This window comes from Bison bison, unplaced genomic scaffold, assembly GCF_000754665.1.
Source record: "Bison bison bison isolate TAMUID 2011002044 unplaced genomic scaffold, Bison_UMD1.0 scf7180017864330, whole genome shotgun sequence".
NCBI lineage: Eukaryota > Metazoa > Chordata > Mammalia > Artiodactyla > Bovidae > Bison > Bison bison.
In genome coordinates, this window is record NW_011494902.1 from 4,089,963 (window position 1) to 4,104,992 (window position 15,030).

The 15,030-nt window shown below is 36.6% G+C and overlaps 1 protein-coding gene across 3 annotated transcripts in view; it reads right to left on the minus strand.

Moving 5' to 3' along the window:
• The window catches only part of ZRANB3 (zinc finger, RAN-binding domain containing 3), a 304,927-nt gene that overhangs the window by 260,677 nt on the left and 29,220 nt on the right, over positions 1–15,030 (minus strand). For 2 of the 3 annotated variants that reach the window (XM_010853654.1, XM_010853653.1), the window contains exon 2: positions 13,023–13,190. In XM_010853654.1, the coding sequence (XP_010851956.1) occupies positions 13,023–13,183 (161 nt within the window). In that variant the 5' untranslated portion in view covers positions 13,184–13,190. Of the gene's footprint in view, positions 1–13,022; positions 13,191–15,030 lie in introns of those variants that run through there. The other variant, XM_010853656.1, reaches the window with a different exon arrangement.

Here is a 15,030-nt window from a genome sequence, read left to right on the forward strand (position 1 = left end):
TTGGAAGGAATGATGCTAAAGCTGAAACTCCAGTACTTTGGCCACCTCATGCGAAGAGTTGACTCATTGGAAAAGACCCTGATGCTAGGAGGGATTGGGGGCAGGAGGAGAAGGGGACGACAGAGGATGAAATGGCTGGATGGCATCACTGATTCGGTGGACATGAGTCTGAGTGAACTCCGGGAGTTGGTGATGGACAGGGAGGCCTGGCGTGCTGCGATTCATGGGGTCGCAAAGAGTCGGACATGACTGAGCGACTGAACTGAACTGAACTGATGACACAAGACAAATAAAGCAGAGATACAGAAATTTAATGAAGCTATAGCAAAAAAAAAAAAAAAAACGAAATTAAAGATGAATTGACAGGTCAGAGAACTAAAAGAAAAATAAACACCACTGAAATGAAGACCAAATGGAAGCAGAAATAAAAACAGGCACTGCTAAAAAATAAAGTACACACAGGACATGATTGAAAGAAAATTTTCAAAGGGAATGAACAGACCAAAAAAGTTTTTAGAGAAAAAAATAAATTATGAAAGAAAATGACAGAAAATACAAATGATAGAGATGATAAGCCAAGATGAATCAACAAACATAAGCATACCTGGTGGTTTAATTTTAAAAAGTAAAAGAATTGAAAAACTGTTCTCCATATAATTCAAGTAAATTTTCCAGAAATGAAAAAAAAAATGTAAACTAGAGATTAAAATAATATAGCACATCCAGGAAAAAGACATAGAAGCATCAACACTAAGACATATTCCAGTACTAGACGGCCAAAAGGGTAGTGAGACCAAAAAAAAATCAATCATCTCTAAGGAGAAAAAAAACCCAGAATATCTACAGCAAACAGTGAAGGAATGCCTAGAACATCAGCCAGAAAAGAAAGTGAGACTGAGGAATTTCTTACCCAGCCAATTTGTCATTTAGGATAAACTCTGTGTAAAGACATTTTTAAAATGTAAGAACCTAGGAAACTGGTTTCCCATGAGCTCTTCTAAAAATTTTTAAAAAGTTAACTTCAACCAAAAAATACTATACAGAAACAAGAGAAGGGAAGCAATGAAATTACTTAGTGTTTTAATAATCTGCATATAGAAGAGAAAGTAACAGCTATAGACAACAACAACACAGAAATTACATACCTATCAAGAGGTAAGAGAGGAAAAAGGCAAACCTCATTTAAAGTTGGAAAGGAAAATAATCTAAGTATATAGTAGGAATAAATTATAAGTATTTTTTAAAATCCAAAGGTGACATCAAGAAAAATAACCAATTACTATGATATATGCTGAGAAAGACGGTAGAAAGGGAGAAAAATGAACTACATCAACTATCACTACACTGGGAATTAGAAAATGTTGTCTAATAAAATAGAGATCCAAGTAATATAAGCTATAGTTAAATATATTACCAGTGAATTCAAACTCTATACCTTTTGAATAACTAAAAACTCATTCTAAACAGGAAGAAAATGTAAATCACATGTTTATTAGCTCACACAAAGATTGTATAGTAACATATTTTTAGGAATAGAAATGATAACAAATACTATGATGACAGAATTAAGAGCAAACATAGCTCTAAAGTCAATGAATGAAAGTGAGCTTAATAATTCTTAAGAAAAAAGACAACTGATTCACAAAGTGAAATCTAAGACTTAAAAATTCATCTAAAGAAGTGTCTCAAAAAATGGTGAAAATAGAAAGATAGTTAAAAAGTATGCTAAAAAAAAAAAAAAAATGTATGGTCTGAAAGAAATAGAGCTTCTCTGGTGGCTCAGAGGTAAGGAATCCACCTGCAATGCAGGAGACACAGGTGTCATCCCTGGGTTGGGAAGATCCCCTGGAGAGGGGAATGGTACCCCACTCCAGTATACTTGCCTGGAGAATTCCATGGACAGAGGAGCCTGGCCAGTTACAATCCATGGGGTTGCAAAGAGTCGGACATGACTAGTAACTTAGCATACATGCACACATAGCAGAAATTAATACAGCATTGTAAATGAACTGTACTTCAATAAAATAAATTTTTTAAATTTAATTAAAATTAAAGAAATAGTTGTTGGGATATTACACAGTTGTTGGATAATCACACAACTGTGGATAATCCCACAGTTGTTGGGATTAAATTTAGAGTATAAAGTGAAGTGAAGTCACTCAATCATGTCCGACTCTTTGCGATCCCATGGACTGTAGCCTACCAGGCTCCTCCATCCATGGAATTTTCCAGGCAATAATACTGGAGTGGGTTGCCATTTCTTTCTCCAGGGGATCTTCCCGACCCAGGGATCGAACCTGGGTCTCCCGTATAGCAGGCAGATGCTTTACCATCTGAGCCACCAGGGAAGATTGTCAAATTTAGAGTATAAAATGAAAGAATTAACTAATTTTATAATACAGATATTTTATAATGATAAAGAGTATAATACCAAATGAAGATTTAACAGTAAGATTAAGATTTATGCTCCCAGTACTATTGTGGTTTAGATATTCTAAAAACGCTTTCCTTTTCAAACACCTAAAAATAGTAATTCAGTGTACATCATGAGAAATGCCAGGATGGAAGAAGCACAAGCTGGAATCAAGATTGCAGGGAGAAATATCAATAATCTCAGATATGCAAATGACACCACCCTTATGGCAGAAAGTGAAGAAGAACTAAAGAGCCTTTTGATGAAAGTGAAAGAGGCGAGTGAAAAAGCTGGCTTAAAACTCAACATTCAGAAAACTAAGATCATGGCATCCAGTCCTATCACTTCATGGTAAATAGATGGGGAAACAGTGGAAACAGTGAGACTATTTTGGGGGGCTCCAAAATCACTGCAGATGGTGACTGCAGCCATGAAATTAAAAGGCTCTTGTTCCTTGGAAGAAAAGCCATAACCAACCTATGCTATGCTAAGTCACTTCAGTCGTGTCCGACTCTGTGGGACCCCATAGACGCCAGCCCACCAGGCTCCCCCGTCCCTGGGATTCTCCAGGCAAGAACACTGGAGTGGGCTGTCATTTCCTTCTCCAATGCATGAAAGTGAAAAGTGAAAGTGAAGTCACTCAGTTGTGTCCGACTCTTAGCAACCCCATGGATTGCAGCCTACCAGGCTCCTCTGTCCATGGGATTTTCCAAGCAAGAGTACTGGAGTGGGGTGCCATTGCCTTCTCCTACAGCATATTAAAAAGCAGAGACATTACTTTGTCAACAAAGGTCCATCTAGTCAAAGCAATGGTTTTTCCAGTAGTCATGTATGGATGTGAGAGTTGGACTATAAAGAGAGCTGAGTGCAGGAGAATTGACACTTTTGAATTGTGGTGTTGGAGAAAACTCTTGAGAGTCCCTTCAACTGCAAGGAGATCAAACCAGTCCATCCTAAAGGAAATCAGTCCTGAATATTCACTTGAAGGACTGATGCTGAAGCTCAAACTCCAATACTTTGGCCACCTGATGTGAAGAACTGACCCATTGGAAAAGACCCTGATCCTGGAAAAGACAGAAGGCAGGAGGAGAAGCAGATGACAGAGAATGAGATGGTTGGATGGCATTACCAACTCGATGGACACTAGTTTGAGCAAGCTCTGGGAGTTGGCAATGGACAGGGAAGCCTGGCATGCTGCAGTCCATGGGATGGCAAAGACCTGGACATGACTGAGTGACTGAACTGAAAAATAATAACTAGATAAAATACTATATTTTATTATAAAATGTAGAGCTGGCCTGAAGAAAAGTAAAAAAACCTTTACAATGACCAGAAACAAGAGAGAAAGTCAAACTCAGAGTAACAAGTTAGTGATAAGGCTACAGGCCACATTGAAGGAGCCTGCAGACACCACCAACAGGGAACCTGAAGACTTAATAGTCAAGCAGAGCAATAGATATATACACAGTGAACAGTGGAAGTGAGGATCCTAAACAAAACGTGAGCCTAAGAAAGCTACAACATAAGTGAAAATGGGGAAGGGGTGACAATAGAGACAGAGTTATAAGCAAAAGGAAACCAGTTGGGAAGTAAGTAGATTTATACATGTTTGGTCAATTGCTTTGCCACAAGGGCACAAAGGTAATTTATGGAAAAGAATATATAGAGACTTTTCTACAAACGGTGCTGAATAACTGGATATCAGAGTGAAAGAAATCTGAACCTAGAACTCTCATCTCACTCCATATAAAAAAATTAATTTGAGGTGAAAAATATATCAAAACACAAAAGCAAAAACTATAAAGCTTTCAGTACAAAACACAGGAGACCATATCTGTGATCTTGGGGTAAGAAAAGACTTATTGCTGACAACATAAAAAGCACTACAATAAACCTATTGTATAGCACAGGGAACTCTGCTTTTTTAATATGTAATATATCTATCCACTCTTTTTAGATTCTTTTCCCATATAGGTGGTCATTACAGTGTATTGAGTGGAGTACCCTGTGCTATAGGTAGATTTATTGTAGTGCTTTTTACGTTTTCAGCAGTAAGTCTTTTCTTGCCCCACAGATATGATCTCCTATGGTGGCTCAGATGGTAAAGAATCTGCCTGCAATGAAGGAAACTGGGTTTGACCCATGGGTTGTGAACCCCTAGAGAAAGGAATGGCTACACACTCCAGTCATCTTGCCTGAAAAATTCCATGGACAGAGGAACCTGGTGGGCTACAATCCATGAGGTTGCAAAGAGTCAGACACAACCAAGCAACTCACACACACACACAGACACACACGCATATAATGGAATCACTTTGCTGTACAGCAGAAACACAACACTGTAAATCAATCAACTATATTCCAATAAAAATTAATTTTAAAAAACCACTACAGTATAAGAACTGGATAAATTGGATTTTATCAAAATTAAAAACTTCTATTTATCAAGGGATATTTGGAAGGAAATTAAAAGGCAGGGGTAGAGGACTTCCCTGGAGGTCCAGTGATTAAGACCATGCTTCCACTGCAGGGGGCGTGGCTTTGATCCCTGGTTGGGGAACTAAGATTCCACATGCTGTGCAGCACAGCCAAAAAGTAAAATAAAAGGCAAGGTACAGACTAGGAGAAAAGACTCATAACTCACATATCTGACAAAGGTCATTTATGCAGAATATGAAAAGAACTCCTTCAAATCAGTGATAAAAGTAAAACACAGGTAAAGCATTAGTATAAGATTTATCTATCTCATGTAGAGAGATAGACAGCAAATAAGCACAGGGAAAGATGTCAACATCATTAGCCATTAGGAAGACACAAATTAAAATACAATGAGATTCTTCTTGAAGATCTATTAATTGTGAGTACCTAAAATGATATAAGCTGACAACATCAAATGTTAGCAAAGACTTCAAGCATAAAGAACTCTCACATATTGCTGATGGGTTAGGAAAAAAGTTGGGCAGTTTGGCAGTTTTCCTACAAAGTTAAACAGACACCAACCCTAAAACCAAGCAAGAGAATTGAATGCATGTCCAAAAAAGGACTTGTAGCAATGTTAATACCTACCATCTTTATTATGACTCCTAAATTAGAAGCAACACACATGTCCATCATTAAGTTAATAAATACCTAACACTCATAGATCAAAAGAATGTATATGAATCTCAAAAACATGTTGAACAAGAGAAGTCAGATACATATAAACTGTATTCCACTCAAAACAAGTTCCAAAAGAAAGAAATGTAAGCTATGGTACTGAAAGGGATTAGAACCCATTCAATGTATATAGTATTCCATGGTCCCATTTTGAGGAGGGATGAATACAGCAGAGACAGAGAGAAAGAAGTTGTTGGGCAGAGGGAGGGCTCTTCCTTAGTGCCAAATGCCAGTCGATAAATCAACATTTTAACAACTATATGGCAAAAATTATTTTGAGCAACGATTATCTATGGATATTAAATCCAAGAGGAAAAAATGAATAAGAAATATATTTGTATGTCTTAACATTTCTTGTTAGCTGTTTGCTAAATAGGCAACAACTGAGAGAGGGGAAAATAATAACAATATATAGAGAAACTACAGCACTGACTAGCAATCAAAATTAATACTACCAGTGAGGGGTTGACAGATACAGTGTGTCTACAGAAGCAATGTCCTGACAAGGACAGGACCTTGATCTCACATACTAATCCAGACAGGACTAATCTAAATCCTGTCATGAGAAAATATTAAAAGAAATTGAAACATTCTATAAAATAAACAGCCCTATATTCTTAAAAGGGGGCTTCCCGGGTAGCACTGCTGCTGCTGCTGCTAAGTCGCTTCAGTCGTGTCCAACTCTATGCGACCCCATAGACGACAGGCCACCAGGCTCCCCTGTCGCTGGGATTCTCCAGGCAAGAACACTGGAGTGGGTTGCCATTTCCTTCTCCAATGCATGAAAGTGAAAGTGAAGTCGCTCAGTCATGTCCAACTCCTAGCGACCCCATGGACTGCAGCCTACCAGGCTCCTCCATCCATGGGATTTTCCAGGCAAGAGTACTGGAGTGGGGTGTCATTGCCTTCTCCCGGGTAGCACTAGTGGTAAAGAATCCACCTGTCAATGCAGGAGATGTAACAGATGCCGGTTCGATCCTTGGGTCAGGAAGATCCCCTGGAGGAGGGGATGGCAACCCACTCCAGTATTCTTGCCTGGAGAATCCCATGGACAGAAGAGCCTGGCAGGCCAGTCTACACTGTCACACAAAGTCAGACACGACTGAAGCAACTTAGCACGCATATTCTTAAACAAAACAAAACACTAGTGTCATGAAAGGCTGTGGAAATGTCCTACATTAAAGGAAAGAGATCATTAAATGCAAAAATTGATCTGGGACTGGATCTTGTGCTAAAAGAAAAACAATGCCATAGGATATTACTAGAACCAGTGACAACTGATGTGTAGATTAAGGACTTCCCCAAATGGCTTAGCAGGTAAACAATCTGCCTGCAGTGCAGTGGACACAGGAAATGCAGGTTCAATCACCGGGTCAGGAAGATCCCCTGGAGGAGGGTATGGCAACTCACTCCAGTATTCTTGCCTGATAAATCTAATGGACAGAGGAGCCTGGAGGGCTACAGTCCAAAGGGTTGCAAAGAGTTAGACATGACTGAATGACTAAGCACGCACACATGCATGCACACTTCCCCATGTAGATTAAAGAATTATATAGAACTTAAATTTCTTGAATTTGATAAATGTACTGTGGCTATGTTAGAGAATATCTGTGCACTTAAAAAATACATATTACACTGAAATATTCCATGTTAAAGGATCATGATATATGCAACCTACTTTCAAATGATTCAGAAAAATAAATAAATAAATAAACCCATGTATGTAGAGAGAGAAAGGGAAAGGGAGAGAGAAGTAAAAAAGTAAAACTTAAGTGCAAAATGTTTATAATTAAACTAGGTAAAAGGTATATGAAAGTTATTTCTATACTTTTCAGAATAACTTTTCTATAAATTAAAATTACTTCAAAATAAAATGTTAAAAAAAATTAAAAGAGAGCATCAAGTAACTATAAAAAAAGTACATTCTGGTAACAGAAATCAGATCACTGGTTGTCTAACTCAGGGGGAAGGTGTTGACTAAAAAGCAACCTATTCTGGAAAATGGAAGTATTTTATGTGCTGACTGACATGTCTGAAAAGAGAGGTATACATACATACGTATATATACATATGTATATATATATACATACATAGCATATATACACAGCAGAATCCACTGAACTGTATATTTAAAACCTGTGCATTTTATTAAATTTAATTATACCTAAATAATTTTAAAAGCCATTAAGGAGACGTAAGGCTTGGCATGGGGAGAAAATCAATGATCAAAACTTATAATCATCAGCCTACCTAAAAATGAATTAGATGCTGCCCATGTGAACTGGAAAATGCTAAACCAAATATTTAACTTTGTCAATTCTCCCTAAAAGAATTTACCCACCATTTAGGTTTCTTAAAGTTTCCAGAAATTAAGATTACCTGATTATTTAAAAATTTTTTCAACTAGCAAATAAGCTATCACAAACAACAATAACAACGAAAGGCAAAATGAGCCTCCAAAGGACTTCAGATAATGTAAGTCTGTTCTAGATATTTACAGAAATAAGAGATGGAATTAAAACATGGCAAGAAAAGGGATAGCAACAACATACCAGGCAGACAGAAATTGGATATACTATCTGACATTAGGAACAGAAAACAAAATGCTCCTATTCTTCAATTTCAAGAAAGGAAAGGACTGACTGTTCTTTGACATTAGTCAGCTAATCTCTATAAACTATACTCTGAAATTCAGCAAGTTCTTAAATAATCCTGCTTTTTAAAAGCCTACAGACTTCCCCCAAACCAGATACAATACCAACTTCTCGCTTTGTTTAGAGAGCCAGTCTAAGAAGCAAAAGAAGTCTAAGAAGTCTAAGTCTTCCTTGCTTAGCAAGTAATAAATTCAGCTTCCTTGTTTTAGACATACTGCATGGGTTTTGGTTGCCAGTACTTTCAGTGATGTCTCTTCCTTAAGAGAAATCAATAGATTAACTTAACAGTGAAACATAACAAAAGTTAACAAAACTATGGCTAAACAAAAATATCCAACTGAAGCAGAGAAATTTAAGGTAAGAAAATACAAAAAATGCAATAAGAGATATGTGAGACACTGAGAAAAGGTCCAGTGGATATAACTGGAGGCATGGAGAAGGAAATGGCAACCCACTCCAGTTTTCTTGGCTGGAAAATCCCATGGACAGAGGACCCTGGTAGGCTACAGTCCATGGGGTTACAAAGAGTGGGACACAACTGAGCGACTTCACTTTCACTTTTCACTTTCAAGGAGTATTAAGAAGGAGCAAAAATAGTAGTTGAAGAGATAATAACTGAGAATTATGCAGAGCTAATGAATGACATCAGTCCACAGATTAAGAAGCATAAATGCAAAGAAAACCACACATAGGCACATCATAGTCAAATTTTGGAGAGCTGAGCAAAGAAAAAACAAGAACAGCAAGGGGAGGAGAAAGACAACTTATAACAGCACCAAAAATATTAAACACCTAGGGGGAAAAGATAATTTATAGCAGCACCAAAAATATTAAGTACCTAGGAATAAATTTAATGATATATGTGAAAAATTATATACTGAAAACTATAAAATTTTATCAAGGGACTTCCCTGACAGTCCAGTGGTTAGGACGCCATGCTCTCACGGTCATGAAGTTTGACCCCTCACCCGGAAACTAAAATCCCAGAAGCCGTGCATAGTGTAGCCAATAAACAATAACACAACAATGAATAAAAGAACTCAAAATACTTTATTGAAACAGAAATTAAATAAGGGGAAGATGATATAATACTTGAGGTGAAAGTAAAGAGATGGAAGAGATGGAAGAATAATTCACATTCATGGATTAAAATACTCTCTATTGTAAAGATATCAAATCTCTGCAAACTGACCTATATATGCAAAACAATCCTATTCATGATCCTAGCAACTTTTTTGTGAAAACTGAATAATGAGTTGTAGAATTTAAGGGCAATGCAGAAAGTCAACAATAGAAAAAGCAATTTTGAAAAAAAGAACAGGGTTGAAAAACTTATACTAAAATATCTATTATAAAGTTATAGTAATTAAGAAGTATGGTACTGTCACGAAGATTGGCAATCGTTCAAACAGAAAAAAGAATCTACACCTACACAGTCCCATATGGTAGCCACTAAACATATGTAGCTATTTAAATAAATTAAAATTAGTTAAAATAAAAAATTCAGTCCTTTTGAGCACTTGCCATATTTCAACATCTCAGCAGCCAGCTATTAAATTGAATAGTACATATACTAACATTTCCATCATGGCAGAAAGTTCTATTCAACAGCACTTATAATAGAGAGATACACATAGAATTACTTGATTTATAACAAATGTGACACTCTAGTGCAGTGGGGGAAAGCTGGTCTTTTTAATAAATTGTGATAGTGCAATTTTATGTTCATATATAAAAAATTAAATAAATAAATGACCTATTAATCCACCATCACCTCTACCTTACACCTAGGGTCCCCAACCTCTGGGATTTAATGCCTATATGATCTGATGTGGAGTTGATGTAATAATAATAGAAATAAAGTGCACAACAAATGCAGAGCTCTTGAATCATCCCCAAATCATTCCCTCCCCCTACCACTATGTTCTGTGGAAAAACTGTCCTCCATGACACTGGTCCCTGGTGCCAAAAAAGGTTGGGGCCACTGCCTTACACCATATATAAAAATCAATTCCAAGTAGACTGCAGGGAATTCCCTGGCAGTCCAGTGATTGGGGCTCCGAGCTTTCATTGCCCAGGGCCTGGCTTCAATCCCTGGTCTAGGGATTGAAGCTCCCGCAAGTCAAGCAGCCAAGCAAACCAACAAAAAAACCAAGTAGATTGTCATTCTAAATGTAAAAACGTAAGACAAAGAAGTTTTTAGACGAAAACACAGGAAAGTATCTTCACAACCTTATAGTAGACAAAGATTTCTTAAATAGGACACAAAAAGTGTCAGCCATAAAACACAATACCAGTAAAGAATATTTAACAGGAAATTAAATTTGAGAATGTCTGCTTATCAAGGCATCATTAAGAGAGTGTAAAGGCAAGCCATAGCCTGAGAAAAATCATTTGCAACACAGATACCTGACAAAAGACTCATCCAGAATATAATCTGATAAGTCTCTACAAAACGGTAAGAAAAAGGCAGGCAGATAACCCAGTAGAAAAATGGATAAGACACGAACAAGCACTTAACAGAAGAGGATATCCAAACGGCTAATAAGCATTATGAAAAGCTGTCAAGCTTCGTTTACCATCAGAAAAATGTACATGAAAATTCAGTGGATATCACTATATTCCTACAAGAACCTAAAATGAAATTACAGGTAAGCAAAACGAGGTATTGGTGGTACAAATGGAACTCTTACACACTGGGGACACAAGTATAAATCGGTAAAACCACTTTGAAAAATGTATGGTCAAGTTATGGGTTGAACTGTAACCCCAAAATTCATATGTTGAAGTCTTAGCACCCAGTCCCCCAAAATGTGAACTGATTTGGAAACAGAGTCACTGCCTATGTAATCCGGTCATTTAAGGTGGGCCTGAATCCAATTACAACTGATGTCTTTATAAGATGGGAAATTTTTGACACAAATAGAAGGAAGATGATGTGAAAAGACATTGGAAGAAGACAGCCAACACAAAGCCAAGAAGAGAGACCTGAACAGATCTTCCTCTCACAGTTCTGAGAAGCAATCAACTCTGCCAACATCTTGATTTTGGAATTCTAGACTCAAGAACTGTGAAAATAGTAAGTTTCAGTTGTTTAACCATCCCCCAGCCCCAGTCAATACTTCATTTTGATAGTACTGACAGATTAACACAGGTGGCATCTACTTAGTGGAATATATGCATATTTATAACCCAATGATTCCTCTTCTTGGTATATGCACAATAAAAATGTGTATATATTTTTACCAATAGTCTAAGAATGTTCACAGCACTGTTATCTTTAAAAGCCTCAAACTAGAAACAACCCAAGTGCTCATCAACAGTACAATGAATAAATAAATTATGGTATATTTACCCAATGGAATTTTATATAGCAATGGGAATGAACCAATTACAACTACATGCAACAATACTGAAGGATCTTGCAGTGATGGTGAATGAGAAAAGTCAGACACAAAAGAGTACAAATTGATGATTCAGTCCAGTTCAGTTGCTCAGTCATGTCCGACTCTGCAACCTCATTGACTGCAGCACTCCAGGCCTCCCCGTCCATAGCCAACCCCCGGAGTTTACCCAAACTTATGTCCATTGGATGATTACAATAATACAGTTGAACATGTAAAAGTAATGTGTGGCATAATAAGTCAGGATGGTGATTACATTTGGAAAGGAGGCAGCCAGTAGGGATTGTGAGAGGGCAAAAGGAAGGTTTCTGGGATGCAGGTAATGTTCTACTTTGTGATTTTGGTGAATGGGTATCTTCAAGTTGTATGTTTATGATCTGCACATGCTTTTCCATATACTTTATTCATCATTTAAAAAGTTCTTTAAAAACTGAATATGTGAGTAAATAGATTAGAACAGTTCAGTCATATATATGAGAGATTTTTAAAAACAACCATAATGTAACACAGATAATGAGACATTAATGGAAGCATAGGACAAAGAGAAAAGGTCAAGTATAAGTCTAACTGGAGTAGCAGAAGAAGATACTGAAGAGAATGAGTAAGAATTGATATTTGAAGACTGAAAATTTCCCAGAATCAACATGACACAAATCCCACATTAAAAATGTAAAATACCAACCAGGATAAATAGAAAGCAAATCATATAGAATAAATTATAGTGCAACTGTAGTACTCCAAAGACAAAGAGAAAAATAAAATCAGATACAGATAAAAGACAGATGATTTATTAAGGCATGAAAAATACATCCATTTCTGTTTTTTGGACTTTTTTCTCATGTAAAAGTCAAAAAGAGTAATATGATGAACACACTATAATACCACTCAAATGTTCACAGTGTTAATATTTTGGCTGACCCCTCAGAGTTTCTCTAAACAAATACACGCCTTTCCTTTTTGGGAAAATGTAGAAGATAGGCTTTAGATAGCAGGATTCTTTATCCCCAGATTCTTTATCATGCATTTCCCAGGAACAAAAACATTATTCTGTTCAACTATAACACTATCACTGTATCTATAATTTGATAACATCACTCTAAGAGTCCAGTTGAAGTTTTCCCAGTTAACCCAAAAATGTCCTCTAAAGCTTTTGTTTCTACTTATTCAGGATCTAGCTATTATTTCATGATCCAGTAAAAAAAAAAAAAAAATCAAATCAATGGGAAGACAGACTGTGTATACACAAAAAATTTTTTTCATTGTTGTTTAGTCGCTCAGTCACATCTGACTCTTCGCTACTGAACAACAATGAAAAAATTATACACACACACACACACACATACACACACACATGACAGATTTATCATTTTACCATGTCTTGAAAAAAGTACTTACCTGCCATCTCTTCTCAGGGCAAAAGTGATGCCATCTTTCTGGAAAGGAAGTAGCTTTGCTCTTAGTTTGTCAGGCAAAAAATCCAGCTGTTTATAAGATTCACTTGTCGAACAAGAAATGTGAGGTGTAAGAGACTTTTTTATGTTATGACCTCTGGACATGATGATCCTAAAAACAAAACAAAACAAAAATCACAAGGGAAGGGGTGAAGGAAATAGATATTACTAAGTGTATTAGAAAATTAAAGATAAATAATAATAGTAAAGTACTTATTAGTAGTCTTGATATACCAGATATAAACTGGTTAAATCATGTTCTCAGAATAAGCAATTAAGAAAATACAAAGCACTGAATCCAAAAGCAATTACTTGTTCCACTGTCTAGGGACCAGCATTTTCTATTTCATTTATACTTCTATTAATAGTTGAGCCATAATGTAGCAATAACCCCTGTTATAAGCAATAAATGTATTACTGAAAAGTTATAAATCAACTAGAAATATATAATGAGATATATTACTTTTAAAATAAGGAATGAATTTGTTACAGAAATATGAAATTCCTTTTATAGTTGATCCTTTTATAGATACTCATCTTCACATTATACCAGATTTTCTAAGAATGAAGTCAAATTAAATTTTATCATTTATTTATTTATTTGGGCCTACCATGTGGCTTGTGGCATCTTGGTTCCCTGATGGATGGAAGTTGGGCTCTCAGCGGTCAAAGTGGAGAGTTGTAACCACTGGACCCCCAGGGAATTTCCTAAATTGCACTTTAAAAATGGTAAGATACAAAGACACTAACTCCAAATTTATAATTATTAAATTAGCTCAATATTATTAAATGAGATTTATTTTTAATATTAAAATGAATTCTTTAACCACTTGAATCCACAGTATAAACACAGCCTGATTAGCACCTTTCTCACCAGTGGGTTTCCACAGATATAGTTTTAATTTTCTAACATAAAAATTTCATATATCTTCAAATTCTTAGAACTCTGCAAGAAAAAAATCCTATTAAATCACTGAACTATAAAGCTTCTTTAATATGACACTTTGTATTTAGATTGCAACTTTCATCTATTTATAACCTCATTTCATTTTAAAAACAAATTTGCTTTAATTATCAATTACTTGCAGACTTTTAAACTTTAGCCTCCCACTCCCCTAAAAAAGTAATTAATCTCTGTGTATAATGTTTAAGAATATCAAAAATTTGACAAATATATATTATTAACAAATAGGTACAACATGCCACAATCTAGAGAAGCAAGGATCACACCCCCACAGAGCTTACATTCTTGAGGGGTAGACTGAAATTAAACAAATAAACAAGGAGATTAATTACAGTATATAGTACCAGTATTCGGAGAAGGCAATGGCACCCCACTCCAGTCCTCTTGCCTGGAAAATCCCATGGGTGGAGGAGCCTGGTAGGCTGCAGTCCATGGGCTTGCTAAGAGTCGGACACGACTGAGAGACTTCACTTTCACTTTTCACTTTCATGCATTGGAGAAGGCAATGGCAACCCACTCCAGTGTTCTTGCCTGGAGAATCCCAGGGACGGGGGAGCCTGGTGGGCTGCCGTCTTTGGGGTCGCACAGAGTCGGACACAACTGAAGCGACTTAGCAGCAGCAGCAGTACCAGTATTATGAAGGACCTTAAGAGGGTAATAGCTATTTTAGGCAAGCTGACCGGGAAAGTCCACTCTTAGGTGATGCTTGCTCTACAGTCTAAAGGATGTGAAAGAACCAGTCAGGTTCAGAGTTGATAGAAGAGCACTCCAGGTGAACAGAATGAGTGAAACGACCCTAATTTGAGAAAGGGTTTAGTGATTTCTAGAAACAGAAAGCAGGCCAATGAGGTTAAACCAAGGGATAGAATGGCATGAGATGAAGCTATTGAGATAAGCAAATGTCAAATCACAGAAGGCTGTCATAAAGACTTTGGACTCCACTTTAAGAATGAAGGTAAGTCGATGGAGATGTGTTGCCAAATACACT